Consider the following 20000-nt stretch of genomic DNA (forward strand, 5'->3'; position numbering starts at 1 on the left):
TTTTGGTGATCAGTCATGATCGTAGGAGAGGGAAAAGGATGGTTTGAAAAGTGCTAAGAGTAGCGGTGGGCGCCAATGATGAAACAATGGTTAACCGGGCAGGGTTAACTCACTGGTCTCGTCAAGAAGGGTTAATCCATTCCCCTCGAGGATCGCTGGCTGGATCACCGGTGGGTTGATCTCCTGCACAAGGAAACAAACCGTGACTCGTAACAAGGAGGATGGGGTGGGGGGTGCTCCTTGTTACCACTCTCCGGCGTGAGAATCAGTAGTCTGCTTGGGAAGCAAAGTATGATAGTAGTAGTAGTGAGACAGTTGTGAAGAGATACCTCAAACCTGGTTTGGGGTTGGTATTTATAGCCGAGGAGTGAAGGAGGAGGATGATGGACGGACTGACGACGTGCTGCACCTTTGCAGGTGTGTCAGGCTTGTCGGTTGTGGATGTTATGCCACGTCAGTCCGTTGCTTACGTAGCCCTGACAGGTGACTGCCATTGGTGCCACTTGCACTGTGGTGTCAGTCCCACTTGTTGAGCTTATAGGATGCGGTGCGAGCCGCATCGCTGCCTGCGGTAACATCTGATGTTATCGCGTCTCTTGCTTGTGATCAAGAAATATGCGAGATGCGGTGTTGGCCGCATCGTCGCCTGTGGTGACTGTTGCTGTTATCCAGCTTCCTTGTATTGATAAAAGTGTTCACTGGACGCGGTGCGAGGCCGCATCGCTGTGAATACTTCCGTTTTCATACACCAGACGTGATGCTATGTCGCATCACTCTACTGTTCTCATGTTCCAGGTAAGTCCTCCTTCATCACTAGTCAGATTGGATTCAACCCTTGTGTCGACGCGTTCTGGCATGGGTACAAGTAGGTTGTTGGCTGGTGGGGATTTTGATAAGGGTAATAGTCACTCGCGGTCGATACTGACGCGAGATCTGGGACCATACCCCTTCAGTATGTTAAACCATTTTTTAGATATTCATGTGGGGTTATAAATGTCATTTTCCAGCCAAACTTTTTTTTTCTTCACAACATTTCAGCTGCCAAACCCTTTTTTTTTAACTTGCATACCACATACATGCATGCTAAGTCATTTTCCAAGAATCCTTTTCTCAAGTTAAACCCATTTTTGTCAACATGCGCATATGGAGGCATTGCTCATACCAAATCATTTGTTGTGTTATATATGTATATATACACACACATGCGCACACACATGTATATATTGAAACCATGGAACAAGAAAAGGTGTCACATATTATGGCCTTATTCCCATTTTGTTATTTGGATTTTGCATCACTTTTTCCAATTTTTTAAATGTTCTCTACTACCAATTGATTCTATGTTTTCTCCATTGTCTTTCTCTTTAAAGTAACATGGGGGTAAAGATGCCATTTCTTTAGTTTGTCCTTAAAAAGAGAAAAAAAGTAAAACATATATATAAAAAGATATAAGTTGATTTTTTCCAATTTGTTTAGTACAAATGAGAGTGATGTACGAAAGAAAAAAAAGGGTGCTACTTTCTACACCCCCCCTATTTACTTTTTTCACCCCCCTCCTCTCACATACTTACAGGTGGGGCCTGCGTGGGACCGACAGTTTTCCTCTCACAAGGGGGGGGTATAATCAGGAAAGAGGGGGGGTGCGTATAGAATGAGCCAAAAAAAATGACAAAACATATATGAGGGAGATATGTAGCCAAAATCAAATCCACTTGCTAATGGACCCTCTTTTAGAAAATACAACTCTGGTCATCATTAACACAAATTTTCAAATTTATTATAAAACTTTATATTTTATACATAATTTGAATATTATTCTCCTAAAAAGAGAAAAGAAAAAAGTATTTTCTTTAAAACATATATATTACTTTTCATAAATAAATTACATAAAGATTCTTATTTTGAATTAAATTATTTAGAAAATAAAGAAAACAGAAATATAATAAATAAAATAAAAGAAAATCCTTGTCACATGACTCCTTCCCCACACTTTACAAATTTTGATGGAGCCATGAATATCACATCACAGTTGGCACCCTCCCTCAAAACCAGGTAATCCATCAACAAAATGCCAAAAAGAAAAGGTTGTCTCAGCCCTTTTATAAAAATTCCATCACTTCTATTATATAAACAAGTTTTTGGATCATCCAAATAAACCTCTTTTATTAGTAAAGATTGTAACCATTAAAAGAAATGATTTCCATTACGAGCATAGGTAGTAATCTCATATTTTAAAGTCAGTTAGTAAGAAGTACTCGAATATAGGCGACGGGGACATGAAGAGAAAGAAGAAAAGAGAAAATGGACGGTTAGCGTTACATCTTTCTTTAGTTTGTTTAATAAAATGGTTACAAAAGTTATTTCATAAACTTAACAAAAGTTATTTCTTTAGTTAATTTGTTATAAACTCATAATAAATGAATGGTGAGAACCATATTTGTAAATAACTATAACGTTTACCTAAAATGCCTTTCTTTTGCATAGGCTATAACCAGGGCCGACTCTATAGTCTATTTGAAAAAAAGGCTTTGATCCCCATTAAATTTAAAGACTGACTTTTTTAATAAATAAAACTAGTATTTTTAAAGCTGGACAAGAAAAGTTGAGCTTGAGGTATGAATGTATGATGCATAGTCTCATAGATGCATTAGGGGACTAGGGGTGGTTCACTAGTGATAGAATTTATCACTCACAAGCACCAATCAAGTTTCGCCATGTCATTGACCATTTTTCCATCACTCACAACCATTTTTAGTAGGGGTGGTCATCACTCACCACCACACCCAACAATTTCCCCCCAACCAACAAATACCCTCACAAAAATAAACCATAACGCGTGAAGAAAATAACGGAAATCGGTTTCCGTGGAAGATTAACGCGTTGAAGAAACGACCGGCGGTGGGTTATAACGCGTTGAAGATGATTCCGTGATACTATCACGCATGTGCCCCGGGTCCTCTTATTGTAAAGCTTTTGTTGTGGGAGTTCTTTTAATGACATTTTCTATGACGCTACTTTCTTCAAATAAGACTGGAGGGTATGGGGGTCGGCCTTGGACCGGCGAGGCCTGACGTCGCACCCCCACACCGCCCCATGTGGTCCATCCCGTCTTCCCCGTCCTCCAGCCGACGCCCAAGCCGGGCCACCTCTTCACACACATACCTATACATACATACATACATACATATATATATATATATATATATACATATATATATATATATATATATATATATATATATATATATATATATTTAGTCTCATCCTCCACCCCTTTGGTCCATCCTCTTTAGACCCATCATCACTCCCCGTGACGTGACAGGTGACGTGGCGGCCCATCCTCCCCACTCCATACCTTCCGGTCTAAGGGTTCAGTTTGTAAGCATTTTATTTGTCACATCTCTTTCCGTCATTAATGTGAGAGGACATATTTTTCTTATTCATCAATCTAAGATAGTAGCTGTCCTAAAAAGAAAATTGAAAAACGGTAGTTGCAATGTTTTGTTAGAAAAAAAACTGATTATGAATAAAAGTTTATTAAACATGTAAATATAGAAGACTAAATATTATTTAGAAATATGTATATGAAGTTAAGTAGTTAACACACGGTGCAGATCTAGGAGTAGGTTTAGTGAATACGTGGATTAGTCGTGATTTGGTCATTTTAATGGTTTTGCCCCAATAGTTTAAAAATAGCCATTTTCCTCCCTGATTTTTCTAACTTATCGTCATTTTGCTCCCCGCCTCTAACTCCATCCAAAAAATCTATTAACTAGAAGGGTATTTTGGTAATTTTATAGATAAAAGGAAGGCCATATAAGTCTTTTCACCTAAATAAACCTATAACTTGTTTATTTACATGTATATAAGTAATTTTTTTCTAATCCCCCATCTTTCCAACCACTCTTTCTACCGGCCACCACCATCCACCAACACCTGCAACTACCACCTGCCGACCACGACTACCGCGATTTTTAACTAAACGTTTTAATTGAGTTAGAGCCAGGAAGTAAACTACTGAAACAACCCTACTTTTAATTGAACGTTTTAACTGAGTTAGAGCCGGGGAGCAAACTGGCGACAAACTCAAAAGATCAGGGAGGAAAATGGTTATTTTTAAACTATTCGAGCATAACTGTTAAAATGACCAAACCACAAGGAGCAAAACGAAAGTTAACTCTATTATTTATTATTCTGATATACAACCGGATATATAGGATGACTTTTGAGCTAAAAATTATCTAAAAGACTTGAAATTCAAATTTCTTTTGGTAGGTTGACTCAGAACTTTTACAACTTATTTAAGAACAACATTGCCAAGGAATATGATGTTTTTGGTTTGTTTTATCACATGATTTAATATTAGTTCTAGTGATTTATATTTAGTTAAATGTTATGATACTTTCATTGATAAACAAAAATAGAAAATTTGTCACTTTGTCAATGTCTAAGTGACATAGAAAACAGAAAATACTTATTAGGTTTGGCCACTAAAAACGTTATTTACTAGAAAAAAAAAAGTATAATGTTTTGATTAGGCTGGAAGGTATGGTTTGGGTCATTCCTAAGATGGACCGTTACGTAGACCGCCACGTAAGTGGGTGTGAGAATGAGTCTAAAGGGGATGGACCTAAGGGGTGGGGGGATGAGCCCCTTTATATGTATGTATGTATGTATGTATGTATGTATGTATGTATGTATGTATGTATGTATGTATGTATGTATGTATGTATGTATGTATGTATGTATGTATGTATGTATGTATGTATGTATGTATGTATGTATGTATGTATGTATGTATGTATGTATAGGTGTGTGTGAGGGAGTGAGGCCCGGTTTGGCCGGCCACTGGCGGACGAAGGAGACGCCCCTAGGACGGCGACGGAGCAGGGGTGTGGGGAAACCGGGCCGGCTGTGGAGGGATGGACGTGGGGCCGACCCCATACCTTCTAGTCTTAAACATCAAGTACTTGAAATGTCATTAATATAGCACACGAATCTAAGACAAAGATATTCGACAAAACATAATCATTGACAAAATATAACCATTTTTGTTTTCTCTCCTACATTTTTGCTTTAGATTTATGATTTATCCAATGATCATACTGTTCACAGGATCTTCTCCTTTCATGGCATGGATTTTGTCATTCATCATCATATTTTTATAACAAAAAATGTAGAGATAAATAGAAAAAATATACAAATGAGATTATAAAAGTTTGGAAAACGTTTTGAGCACACCATCAAGCTTTGAAAACGCCAAAAAGCCCCATCTTTTTAAGTGTTGTCACTTTTACAAAATTCTAGGAATAATTTTTTTTTTTTATAAACAACCTGGACGTCTAGGATTATTGATACAAATGAATCACTCTTTCGTCCGAAAAACATAACATGGTGACCCGGCGTTCCCACCTGTAACTAGGAGAACCATCAAGCTTTGAAAACACCAAATAGCCCCCATCTTTTTAAGTGTCGTCATTTTTACAGAATTCTAGTAACGCCAAAATTTTCTTTTATGAACAACCAGGCCTAAAATTTTCTTTTATGAACAACCAAGCCTGGACATCCTGGATTATCCTGACAAATGAATCACCATTTCACCCAAAAAACATCATATGGTGACCTGGCGTACCTACCCACGAGAAAATCCATACTTGGGAAAGCCCTCAGCTTAACCCAAAATAGAATTTGTTTTAAGTGAGACTCCAAGCAGTGACCTCAAATTCTTGATTTACAAATTTTAATGGGATGTAACAAGTATTATATTTTATAATTATTATTTTTTTTTTATTAAAAATGACTTCACTCAAAACTGATTTCTTTCTTTTAATATATTAGTTGGTTATGATTATTATTTATAACTCAGTGGTCTAAACAAATTAAATAATGAATTTAATTTTGTATTTATTTCATATTTTTTTTGAACAGTGAATTTCTTTTTGAATGACCCAATGTCACACCGCCTAATCGGCGGCCCTAGCCATGTCTGCCCAGACTTACGTTGTCTTAACCGGGCCTGCTCTGGGTTGACCAGACTTGGTTACGGCGTTCCCCCGGAAACTGTACTGCCTCCACACGAGAAGCCTCGCTAAAGTAACAACCGGATGAAAACCAGGGTGCGGCTCAGGACCGAACCCCCCTCGGTGGGTTTGTCACCATCAACGCCCAATATCCACCCCAATATGACACAAGTGGGAATTGAACTTAAGTCTCCATTGGAAAACCAAAGTCTCCTACCAATAGGCAATAGGTGAGGGATTGTATTTATTTCATATGAAAAAATTGTTTGAACATGCTTTATTTTACACCGTATATTATAAGTAATATCTATTAATTTTAAACTTAATATTCATCCTAAGAAAAGAACTAAAATATAATTTCTCTTCCTTCTATAATAATTCACTAGTTTGGCACAAAATCATTTGATGATGTTTAAAGTAGCCGATTGTGTACAAGACACTTCATGATTGTTTACACTACGTGTCCAAGATACTTATATGGTTCATAACTTCATATATTTGTCCTCGAAAACGGAATGGTTTTAAGCCAACAAGTTTAAACTCAACGATAAAAAGTAAGAAGCCACTTTTATTATATAGTTTTCTCTAAATTTTATTTAGATAGGACAATCCAACACATAAAAACTATCTACATTTAAACCGATGACGGTTTGGCCTGCAGATCCAACAAAGCTGGCCGGTCTGATTTAATGTCTACAAGACAACAGTTAGCAGTTCGACATAGAATTTTCGTAAAAGTGGTTTAACTGCAACGCGAACACCTCTACGGTCCCAATGTTGCAAAATGCGCTCCCTTTGTATTTATTTTAAACCTTTTATGTTATAACTACTAAAGGGTTTTCTCTATGCCACTTTGGTTGTGCTACATTTGAAAAGGTAAAGATTGCCTTATTGTATATTATACCACAAGATAAGTCAAGATTTGAACAAGAATAACACACTCAAGGTCATATTCACAAGCTGTTGGGAGGGAAAATGAACCAAATTCCAATACAAACATAAAAGTGTGGAGTACATTTTGTCACCTTCAATAAAGCAAGTCACATAAAGACACAAAATCAATCACTTCCACAAACCAAACCAAACCAAATCACAAGTAAAAAGGTAAAAACAAAAGCCTATGATTCTATGAAAGCTTCACCAACAATTTAAAATTTTCATATTATCTCATATTCAAACCAGTGTACAAGTCACTTCATAACCTAAACTAATTAGAAAACTTACCACCATTTAGATTATTTCTTGATGGTAAACTTACATTAACAGATGAATCATCAAACTTATGATTATCATCTTTCTTTGACCAAAGCCAAATCTTGGAAACAGAAAAGCTTTCACCTTTGCTTCTACTACTAATTTTCTTCCCATCATTACCCCCATCAACTCCCTTATCTTTCTCAATCCCCAAATCTTTCTTTCCAATATTACCCCTATTAGGGCAAAACACCACTTGCAACTCAGACTTACCCACCACATACTCATAAGATCCCATAGAAAAACACCTTCTTGCATCAACAACATTCATGTTACTACTACTAGTCTCACCAACTTCTTTTCCAATATCATCCCCATTTGTGGCTCTAAACTTGCCAAGTCTAACTGGAAACACCCTCTTCTCAACCCCCCCTCCAACTTGCTTCAAATTACCAGAATGCCCTTGATCATCTTCTTCCACTAAATCATCAAACTGAAAGTCAACCACTTGACTTTCTGCTTCAGGGTTGAAAAGGGTACCCCTGCATAAAGGACAAGTAGAATTTGACAACAACCATGTGTCTATACAATGGATATGAAAAGCATGACTGCATAAAGGCAGCAGCCTTAGTTTATCTTGTTGTGAGAATTCACAAAGGCAGACTGCACAATCAAAAGGCTCATGTAAGCCCATTAAATCTTTGTAAAGAAACACTGGTAATGCATCAATGAAAGCTTGATCTAAACCAGAATCATGTAGAGTGAAAAGCTGTTGTAACTGTCTTTCATATGCAACAGCTTCAGGATCACTTGGTTCTTGAAATCTTGAAGATTGTTGACCAGAAAGTAATGATCTTTTCTTCTTGATGAGACATCTTAGAACAAAGTGAAGTAACACAAAGATGAACAACATTATACCCAACACAATTACAATGTTTCTTGTAAAAGTTAAGGTTAATTTAGGTTTAGGGTCATTAGAAGAAGATGAAGGTGGAGGATAAACAGGAGGTGAAAAAGAATCAAAAGATGCAAGATTTCGTTTCATGAGGCGCATGTTAGCAGATATGAAATGCTACAAAAATCATCAACCTGACAGAAGGTCAGAATCTTGGAGAAAACTTATGTGTGTGTGTGTGTGTGTTTTCACCTTCAAGTGTGTGAACTGTAAAGATTGGATTTTTAGTAGGTTGGAGTGTTCTTGGATCAATACCCTGTTCAAGAAATGCAATAAAGAAGCAATTCAAATACAAATTTGATGAAATTACAAGAAACCCATTTAAAATATTAAAAAAAAATTGCAATCAAACCCAGATCTTGAATTAAAAAAAAAATCAAAATTTTGGGAGTTTTAGTGATCAAGATCAAGACTTTACAATACCCTTTTGGAAGATAGAACAACCAACACTTTCTTCATGAGTAGATTAAGTGACACATGTGATTCTTGAATGTATGTTGTTCAAGAAAATCTTGAAAAAAAAGAGGGTTTTGAGTGAGAAAATAAAAGAGGATTTTATATTATATTGGGTGAGCGTGCGTGTTTTTGTGTGATGCATACCTGGAAACTTCCAAAACAAAATCTTATTTAGGCCCATGGTAACAGGAAGGTAGGATCCAGCAGGGATTGTTTTGTAATTTCACAATGATTGTGAATGGGAAAGATGTGAGAAAGTATGCTAGTTATAGAAAAAGTGTACTAGGATTTAATGGTTTTGAAATTTTTTAGCTAATGGGCCTAAAATCACTATATGGGCTTGATGGTGTATTAATCAGGTTGTTAATTGTGATACAAACATGTTAGCGGACATGATTTGACACGAAGTTAAATGAGTCGGTGTGGTGAACGAGTTCGGGTTATGAACGGGTTCACATGTTAAATGTGCCTAACCGGGTTTAACATGTTTAAGTTATCTTGTTAAATAAGTACACATGTAAGAAAGTATGCTATAAACGTGTACTTTAATGCTTTTGAGCCAATGGGCCAAAAATCCCTATCGAGGCTTTTGGGTATGGTATGTTAATGCGGACATTGGTTGTCAACTGTGACACATACGTGTTTGTGTACATGATTTGACATGACTTGAATGGGTCACTAGTGAACAAGTTCGGGTCATAAATGAATTCACAATTAATGACGCAATATAAAACGTGCCTAATCGGGTTTAGTCTGTCTATAATAAACATAACATATTCAACTTATCGTGTAAAATAGGTAAGCAGGTTGACACGAGTACACAGAACATTTATCAACACAATATTGCTTTACAAATAAATAATTTATAATTAAAAATGCGGTGTAATTTTGATAACATTTATTTTATCATCGAACAGTGTTTTATTATTTCTTAACCATATTTAGTAGATTGTGTCAATAATCGTGTTATCATTCATGTTATTGAATTGCTTACATTTAATGTTTTAGATATGGCATTTTATTTGCGTTATGAATTGGTTAAATTTAATCGTGTTAAGCGTATCATGTAACCCGTTTATCAAACATGCTTGTGTTGATTTCTAAATAATGACACATTTAGTTAATCTTTTGTATTCTCATTTACTTGCCGTGTTAAATGTGTCATGTCAAACACGAATAATACAGCACAACACAATACGATGCATATTAGGGACTCTAATTGGGATAAGTTATTTTGTAATTTGAATTTTTTAATTAGAAAAGCTTGTGAACGTCACTTATATATAAATGTGTACTAGGACAATACATTTTGTGTGAATGGACCAAATATCACAATGAGTAAATTATTCTAAGTGTTAAATGTGTAACAAAAGCCTACTCCAGGGCCAAGAAAGATAGAGATTGGGCTGAGGTGCCAAGATTGTTTCTTAGTTTGAAAGCCCATTAAAATTAGCTAACGGGCTAACGGCTAACCACCAAAATACCCATATCATATCATACTAGTCTAATATGTATCATATCATTTTACAAACAAATGCACTTATAATATAATATATTACATTTTGCAAATCATGCAGCTCAAGTTTGATCTTTAACTATGACAAACTTATATTTTGTAGAAGGAAAAGATCATCAAGTAATAAGAACCAGGAAATATATCTTACCCCAATAAAGTAAATGATTGCATAAATGAATGACAACACTATCTATTTATACCCCTCTTAACGACCTTCGGTGGGTAATAGCAACATGATATGTGGTCTCTAGGCCTGTAAACGAACCGAACGAACACGAACATAAACATGTTTCTGTTCGTTTATTTAGCTTTAGCCGAACACGAACACGAACATGAACATATAATCGAACACATTTTCTTGTTCGTGTTTGTTCATTAAGAAATCAGGCATGTTCGTGTTCGTTTATGTTCGTTCGTTTAAAAACTAAACGAACAGTTCATGAACATAAACGAACACAAACGAACATAAACAAAAAAAATTAACTGAACATATTTGAACAAACATAAAGTAACATGATTGAACAAACATAAACGAACACAAATGAACGTAGTTGAACAAATATAAACAAATACAATTGAACATTAGTGAACGCAAACAAAAAGTCTAATATATAAATATTAAGTAAGTGAATAGTTACGATGTAAGAAAAAAATTAAAACTTTATTTTTTATTACTAGAAAATTCAATTACTAATTAGTTACATTTATATAAGTAAGTAAAAACCTAATATTTATATAGATACAACTATTTATGTATTTACTAAAATTTAAATGAGCATAAACAAGCGTTCACGAACATAAATGAACGAACATAAACGAACGCTCATGAACATAAATGAACGAACACAAGGTATGTTCATGTTCGTTCATTTAATTAAACGGACAAAATTTTTTGTTCGTGTTCGTTCGTTTATTAAATAAACGAACATAAACGAACTTCCCGCCGAACAAGTTCATGAACTTTTCATGAACGTTCGGTTCGTTTACAGGCCTAGTGGTCTCCTTCCGGACCAATGTTTTTAATAAGTTGTTACATATGCCACTATCTATTGATTATTGATTTGAAGACGCTTGGTTTATTGTTAAGTGTCATCTTTGCCATAACGAACCGATTCTCTTCTATTCGGACCAAACCACTAACTAACTACCACCTTCTTATCTGGACTGAACCAATTTAGGGTGTTACCTTCAAATTTAGTTCCTTCTGTTTATAACTTTATATCATGTTCGGTCCCTAATTTTAGTTGACGTTACAAATAACCGTTAAGTCAATGTGAAATTACTGTTTTACAAATAAAACAAAAACTAATAATACTATTAAAGAACTTCCTCAATTTTCTGGCCACTATATAGATTACCGCCAATTTCCCTTGATTCGAGAAAAAAAAAGAATAGTCACTGAGATTTGATCAAAACATTTGGGTTCGTCACTTTTAGTCTCTCACGTTTCATTTTTTATACTTTGAGTAAATTACAAGTTTTGTCCTTTATGTTTACATCAAATTGCAGGTGCTGTCCTTTTGCCCAAAACTTTACAGGCGGTGTCCTTTACCTTTCAAAATCTTGCACGTTTTGTCCTTTAGGCCAAACCTGGTTAGAAAACTCAGTTAACAGAATGTCATGTGCAGTGCACATGGGGGTAAAATGGTCATTTTCCTTTCACCCCTTTCAATTCCCCCTTTTATCATCTGCATTTATGATAAATCCCTGTAGGACGGTGTTTAAAGCCAGTAACGCCGGCTTCCATTGCCTCTGTTTTCTTCAAAGCAGATCAATCTTTTATCCCACTAATGTTCTCCGGCTGCTTTCTCGTGTGGTTGTGCCATCTCATTTCCGGCTATGGCAACACTGACGGGGTAGATGACGGTGGGGCAGAGGGACGGTGGAGGAAGAGCGAAGACGAATAAAGATAGGGACACAGACTAATCCTTCATATATATTTTCAGTACTAAACCAAAAACCAGTGCTTTGACATAAAAGGTCAAACTGTGACAGCATCTTCAGCACTAATTAATCTTTCATATATTTTTCTACTGCAAACAATAGGTCTTAGATCATTGACATTTTGGGTCCAAACATCATATATAATTAGTATGAAATATGATCTTAGAAACCATATTAATCAAGTAATTACTCTTTTCTAACAGCAGGCAATTAAGTATTAATCATTTTAACATACTGATTCTACAGGTTCGATGAAAGCTCGAGCCTAAAATACAAAGCTCGTTTAGGCTTGCGAGTCTAAACGAGCTCAAACAAAATATTCGTTTTTTTACACAATTTTATTTTGGTATTCTATGTAATTTGCCCTGATTAATTATTAATGAAAATAGTAATTTTATAAGGAAAAAATTTTGGTATTGTAAAATCGTGTGAGAATATCTACATGTTCGTTTTGGTAGATCTTTTTACCTTCAACACCAAGAAATTCATCTATACGGACTAAAAGAAGCTAATGAGCGTTTCTAGAACTTATTGTTGAACAGTTTCTTAGATCATTTATTAACGTGATAACGTCAAAGATTCGTCACCTGCATCAATTAAACTTACGAGTTGTCTGAGACAAAAAAAAAGTAAAAAGAATTAAGAGTTACCTGAGATATATTTGTGCGTCAATGCTTCCTTTTTCTCTTTTTGTTAGGGTGTAAAGGGTGCTCACCTAATAGGTGAGTCCCCCCTCTTACACGTAACCAACTAGAATAAGCCACGTCAACTCCCCTCTAACACTCCCCTAATACCCCTTTTTGATGGCGGCACTCCCCTATTAGGGGAGTTGGTTTCGAAAGTTGTGCCATCTTCGAAAGATGGTTTCGAAAGTTGGTTTCGAAAGTTTGTCAACGGTCTCCCTCGAAAGTTGTGCCATCTTCACGCGGTGAACCCACACCCAATTCACACCCCGATTCGGGACCCCGCAGTGATGGCGGCAGTGTTCCCGATCGGGGAAACCCAACACCGAAACCACTCCCCGAGAACGCCCCGTACACCCTTAGGATGTGTAGAGAGAGGGAGCAGTGAGAGAAGAGAAAGAGTGGGAATTTAGAGAGAGAAAAGGCAACATTTTGTTTTGTTTTTATATATATTTTTTAAATATCTTTTTTATACTTACACAATAGTCCTTAAAGATAAGTTTTTTTACACAATGGTCCTTGATAAGATGAAATGACAGCAATGCCCTCATGTGCAAGGCATATGACCAGATTTAACAAAAAAATCTAACTGGGTTTGGCCTAAAGGACATAACGTTCAAGATTTTGAAAGGTTAAGGATAGCGCCTGTAAACTTTTGAAAAAAAGGACAGCGCCTGCAATTTGGTGTAAACATAAAGGACAAAATTTGTAATTTACTCTTATACTTTTAATCTAATTCAATAAAACTAGGGTAAATTACTTTTTGAGTCTCTGCGTTTTATAGGTTTTAACCACTTGAGTTCAAAAGCAAAAAATTTAACGACCTGAGTCCCCATAAGCATTTTCTTTAACCATTTGAGTCCAAATTTTTAATACTGTTAGAATTATTCTGTTAACTTTTGTTTAATGACCAAATTACCCTTGTACTTAAAAAAACCATTTTATTATTATTAAAATTATTCCATCCATTATCTCCAGATTCACATCTCTCTCTACCTAATCACTTTCTCTCTCTTATCTTCTCTCTCAACAAAACAACCACCACCATCACCACTCCACCACAACCACCACCGTCATCGCCGCACCAACACCGCAGCACCACCACCTCCACCAACACCGCAGCACCACCACCTCCACCAACACCGCAGCACCACCACCATTGTAGCCCCTCCACCACCGCTGCACCACATCGGAAAATGCTAACGAAGAATGAAAGCCAAATCGGAGACGATTAAAGCTTACCTGTGACTACTACCTTACATCGTTGTTGTCAGCCACCATTTACCTGCACTATTTGCTGTTGAAGTTTGCTTTTTAAATCAGAAAATTTTTGGGGATGTGATTCAGATTGAAGATTTTGGGGATGTGAAAGATTATAGATCTGGTTTTGGGGATTTTGGGGGGCGGTGGTGATTCAGATATGGGGGGCTGGTGATTCAGAAGATGCGGAGGGTCAATCCAGACTTTAGAAGACATAGGGGTTACTTGAGATTGGTGTCAAAAAGTGTATAAAACCAGTGTAGTACCCTATTGTATGAGAGTTAGGTTCAGTTTATTCCTTGTATTTTTGTTCTCATCGACAAGTATCATCATTTTTTAAGCTGTACACACACTTTTTCTGAACTGACTTTTTTTTTTTTTTTTTGGTACAAAGATGAGTTTGGCTCCAAAACCAAGAGGCTAAAAGGAATTGGTATTGGTGCTTCTGACGTTCCTATTTCCCTTGATGACTTCCGGAAGTTGTATGAGCTTTATTGAGAGAGATAGAGACAAAGAAGAGAGAAATTTAAATAAATTAGGAATTAAGGAAGCACTTGGAAGATCAAGTTGCAACCATTAACCAATTACAGAATGAACACTGTGTAGCCACTGAGCTTCATGAAAGTTGTATGAGCTTTATTGAGAGAGATAGAGACAAAGAAGAGAGAAATTTAAATAAATTAGTTTTTTATTTTTTAATATAGGGGTAATTTGGTCATTTAACAAAACTTAACTACAAATTCTAACTGTGTTAGAAAATTGGACTCAAATGGTTAAGAAAAGTGCTTATAGGGACTCAGGGCGTTAAACATTTTGATTTTGGACTCAAGTAGTTAAAACCCCCAAAACACAGGGACTCAAAAAGTAATTTACCCATAAAACTATGGTTAATTTTTTTCTGCTAATTATTGTCAAATGACCAAATTGTTAAATAAAAATTAAGGTTACATGTACTATCGTCCTACACACCGTTCACCACAGCCACCATCAAGCTTCGAAGACCATACAAAAATCAGGGGACAATGATGTGCGAGAGTGATTAACATCCTTCTGAATCGAACCACCGCCACCACCACTGACTATAGTTGAGCGAAAAAACATAGTAATTTATATAACCTAAAGGGTAAGGGAATTTTGAAGTCGAGAAGAATTACATTTCCAATTTAAATCATGTCTCATTTTAACGATTACTCTTTCACTTCTTACACATGAAAAATACTGAATAATGTGTTCACAATTACTCTTATAGTTAATGTTTAATTCGGTTAATTTGTTATTTAACTAGTTTTTTTCTCCCGCGCTACGCGGCGGGTGCTTGATTCTCATGGTACGTGATGTGACTTTGTTCGTTATCAACTCGATTCAACGAAAACAATAGAAACAACTAATGATACCGATTCCGATAATACCAATAAAAACAAAAGAAAAAAAAGGTTCACTCCCACCATGCTACGTGGCGGGAGTATAATCGTTTTTCTCTCATGCTATGTAGCGTGACATTGGTCGTTATTGGCTCGACTTATTAGAAACTATAAAAGCGAAGATCTCTATATAAAAGCGAATATCGATATGGGGTTTTCCTCTCGAGCTACGCAGCGGTAGTATGATCGGTTTTCCCTCTTGTTATGCGGCGTGATTTTGGTCATTATCGGCTCGACTCATCTAAAAACCACAAAAGCAAATATTGATATTGGTTATGGTAATACCAATTAAAAACAAAAATATAGGTTTTTTCACCGTGCAATGCGACAGGAGTTTGATCATTTTCCCCTACTAAATAGCGTGACTTTGATCGTTATTGGCTCTACTCATCAGAAACCATAAAAACGATGATCAATAAAAGAAAACATTCATATCGATTCCAGTTATATCAATAAAAAATAAAAGAAACAGTAATAACAGAAAAAAGAAAAAAAACAAAAAAAAGGTTAATAAAAGAAAACAAAAAAAAAAACCATCATTAAAAGTAAAAAAAAAATCATAAAAGACAAAAGACAAAAAAATAAAAGTTAAAAAATACAAAAATACAAAAGAACTTACTGTTCCTAACATGTTTCATCAATTGTTATTATGTATAATGTATAATAATATCTATATGAGTAAATAACTTATTAATTATTATATAACCTAACTCATAATCATTTCAGACAACTCAACTACTTACATGCTAACTACATGTATTATCTTATATCCCTATTACCTATTACCTACTAAAGGATATGATCCCATATTTAAAGTATCAGACTCGGACCCGATCCACAATATACCGAGTTACCGACCCATAGGGCATGGTAATCTAGACCATGGGTCACGTGACCGGTGACCAATAGACCCATATAAGAACGAGGCGACAACTGAGTGCCACATTAGTAGTGGTTATTCCACATGTCTAAGCGGCATTATGTGCACTAGCACAACAATATAAATACATGACGATCCAAAGGAAAAACATCTACCCTGCTTTTACCTGCATGATCATTAAACAAATACTTACCTTTACGCCAGAGGTTGGTCACACACACAAAAAAAAAAACTCTCATTGTAGCGAGACTAAAGGTATTCTATTTTATAGGGATTCAGCTTGTCTAGGGTGCTCTAACTCCATACCCATAGACCATACCCTTTGGTGGAGTGACATATCAATTTAGTCGTGCATGAGACCGTGGGATATGATGGGGCTTGGGTTGGGTTTGGATTGGGGCATGAGTTGACACGTGGAAAGTTTGATAACTCAATTCAAAATCCATTTTGTATGGGGTATGGTGGGCGTGGCTTGGCTGGCGTGGCCAAGCCACATCAGGTTTTTTTTTAATATATATATATATATATATATATATATATAATCATTAAAAACAACATAAACATACAAAATAATTATCAAAATAAAAAAATATCATTCTTCGTCATCTTCGTCGTCTTCGTCGGTTTCGAACCCAGGAATCGTTGAAACATGATCCACTAAATCAGATCGAAGATTGTGATGTATATCCTTTGACTTGATCAAAAATTCATTTGCCGCTTTATCTTCGTCTGTTACGTTACCTGGTTGTGGGTCAACGTCATCATAGTAGGTAACGACCGTTCTACCTTCATCCTCCAAAATCATGCTGTGAAGAATGATACACGTGTACATCACGTTTCCAATCTGATCCTTGTCCCATAGTCGACAAGGCATTGCCAATATGCGTCACCTTTTCTTCAAAACACCGAATGCTCGCTCGACGTCTTTACGTGCAGCCATCTGGACCCTGTTAAACTTTAATCTCTTTGGATCTGTGGTACCGTGTCTTGTGAACGATTTTACGAAAACCCTCCACTCTGGGTAAATCCCATCAACTAGGTAGTACCCATACACGTACTCAACCCCGTTTACAAAGAAAGTTCCTTTGGGTCCTATACAATTTACCCGATCATTGAAAAGGGCCGAGTGGTTTATGATGGTAATATCATTATGTGAACTTGGCATACCGAAGAACGCATGCCATATCCAAAGATCTTGGGACGCAACCGTTTCAAGCATGATGGCTGGCATCCCGTGAAATCCACTAATCTGAGCGCCTTGCCATTGGGTAGGACAAAGTTCCCAAGCCCATTTCATACAAACTAAACTACCTAGCATCCCGGGTAGCACATGATAATCTGCGTGATGTTCCAATATTTATTGCATGTCACTAAAGGAAGACTTTCTCAAATATCTTTTCCTATAAAGTTCTAGAATACACGAAAAAAAGTTGTGAAGACTTTCTCTAGCTACACGTGCAGACATTTTTAAATAGTCATCCATAATGTCCAAACTATTGTCGTACGCTAACTGCCTAAGGGCGGTCGTCACCTTTTGCCACGTACTAAATCCTAATTGCCCGGTTACATCGGGTTTTTGTTGGAAATAAACATACTTCTCCTCAAGATCTCTAGATATCCTTAAAAATAAGTTTTTACTCATACGAAAACGACGCCTAAACATTTTTTCATCATACTTAGGTTCCGCTGAGAAGTAATCGCTTACCAACAAATTGTTAGCGGTGTGCCGTTTACGAGCGATGTACCTTCTCCTCCGTTTAGGTTGTTGAGTCTCTTCCTCAACGTCTTCGTCTTCCACGATAGCTTTCACCACCGCCACGATCGTTTGTAGAAATATTTCCGCCCCACCGTCAGACGATGATGACGATTCACTATAACTTGAAGAACTCATGGCAAAATTGTGTTTTATGTGTTTGATATTGTGTGAGAAAAATGTTAAATATGGTAAGGTATTTATAAAGGAATTTTTTTTTAAAAAACTAGCCCCCAACGGCTAGGCCAATGGCTAGTTTGAATTGGCCATTCACAGCCCTCCATGTCAGCTTGCTTCCTCCGCCCCACGCCCGGCTTGAAACCCAAGCCCCAAGGGCCACGCCCCAACCCAAGCCCACCCGGGGTGGTGGCTTGGGCGTTTTCCCCCAACCCAAGCCCCATACCCCATAGTCTGAATATGCATTCACTGGCATGAAAGACGGAGCGCCAGTTTGAGTAAGAAGCTCCGGTTTAAATTTTGAGTCAACAAATTAGTTACTTTAATTGAAGAACTATTAGTTTAGCCAAACCTCTAGCTCAAGTGGTAGGAGCACTTGAGTTCTTCTTTGAAGACTCAAGTTCAATTCTCATTTGGTGCAAAAAAGGAGTGAGGCACTGGTGGACGGTGATAGGAGACCCAGGGAAAGCTGGGTTCGATCCTTGAGCCAAACGAGTTTTACCGGTAATTTTACTATCGTGCCTACGGGCAGGTAGGTTATCGGGTTTTCCTCGGAATTGGTGGTGGACGACTCGGGTTACTCTCGGAGTACTCCGTTTGTCCAGTAGGTACCCCGAGAGTGCTCGGGATTGATTTGTTGCCCGTTTAAAAAAAGAAAAGAAAAGTGTAAACTGCCATTTTGGTCCCTGTGGTTTGCCATTTTAGTCCAAATCTCAAACTTTTTAAATCTAGGTCCCTGTGGTTTGCATTTTGTTGCCATTTTAGTCCAAAACTCAAAATCTATCATTTTTGACGGTTTTAAGGCCCCTTTTTTGTCTTTATCTGTAGGGGTAGTTTGGTCCATTTAATTTTCATTAAACCAATTTATTTATTAAAAACCCACATAATATAAATACCCTCTATGGCAGGCCAATTACATCATCATCTTCAACCTCCCTATCGAAACCCTAACCAGAGATCACACCTAAAAAAAACCCTAACCCATGAGCACCACCGGTCAACCACCATCTTCTATCAATGATTCAACTCAGACCAACCCAAGAGTCGATGGCAGCAACACACCCTCCTCTCTCACTAGATTATCTCTCTCTCTACCCTCGAAAATCAGTCTCACTCACACCCACACCATTAGATATACGATTTGCATATTCAGGTGTTCAATTAAACAATATCCATGGCTTCAATTGTTCAATTTGTGATGTGATTGTTTCGACGGTGTCTATTTGATCAATTTCTAGGGTTTTTTTTTGTTGTCAAATTCGTTGAATACGTTGTTTGCTCGATTTATTGGTTTAGGGGAATGGAATTGTTACCGGTGGATTCAAAGGCGTCCAATACGGGCTTGATTTCTGTTACTAAAACTCTGTTACTAAAGGCGTCCAATACGGGCTTGATTTCTGTTACTCTATTAAAATTCCTCTAGATAAACCACCATTGTCGTTCTTCGATCTCCTGTGGGTTAGGGTTTTTTTTGGGTGTGATCTCTGGTTAGGGTTTCGATAGGGAGGTTGAAGATGATGATGTAATTGGCCTGCCATAGAGTGTATTCATATTATGTGGGTTTTTAATAAATAAATTGGTTTAATGAAAATTAAATGGACCAAACTACCACTGCAGATAAAAACAAAAAAGAGGCCTTGAAACAGTCAAAAATGAGAGATTTTGAGTTGTGGACTAAAATGGCAACAAAATGCAAACCACAGGGACTCAGATTTAAAAAGTTTGAGATTTGGACTAAAAT

At 36.7% G+C, this 20000-nt stretch overlaps 1 protein-coding gene across 3 annotated transcripts; it reads right to left on the reverse strand.

Moving 5' to 3' along the window:
• Nucleotides 1-6986: 6986 nt before the first annotated feature.
• Nucleotides 6987-8888, reverse strand: LOC110923957 (RING-H2 finger protein ATL47). 3 transcript variants are annotated; one of them, XM_022168016.2, is made up of 2 exons: nucleotides 8770-8888; nucleotides 6987-8425 (listed from the first exon to the last, which is right to left on the reverse strand). In XM_022168016.2, exon 2 carries the CDS (start codon nucleotides 8266-8268, stop codon nucleotides 7228-7230), a length of 1041 nt encoding a protein of 346 aa, XP_022023708.1. In that variant the 5' UTR covers nucleotides 8269-8425; nucleotides 8770-8888; the 3' UTR covers nucleotides 6987-7227. The 3 variants fall into 3 exon arrangements, with proteins under 3 accessions (XP_022023708.1, XP_022023703.1, XP_035840441.1); XM_022168011.2 differs by lacking the exon at nucleotides 8770-8888 and adding an exon at nucleotides 8593-8763; XM_035984548.1 differs by lacking the exon at nucleotides 8770-8888 and adding an exon at nucleotides 8588-8763.
• Nucleotides 8889-20000: the final 11112 nt, after the last annotated feature.

This window comes from Helianthus annuus, chromosome 15 (assembly GCF_002127325.2).
Source record: "Helianthus annuus cultivar XRQ/B chromosome 15, HanXRQr2.0-SUNRISE, whole genome shotgun sequence".
Taxonomy (NCBI): Eukaryota; Viridiplantae; Streptophyta; class Magnoliopsida; order Asterales; family Asteraceae; genus Helianthus; species Helianthus annuus.

Excerpts from the sequence above, each read along its gene's own strand:
- LOC110923957 (XM_022168016.2), bottom strand. The coding sequence starts at position 8,268 with ATGCGCCTCATGAAACGAAATCTTGCATCTTTTGATTCTTTTTCACCT.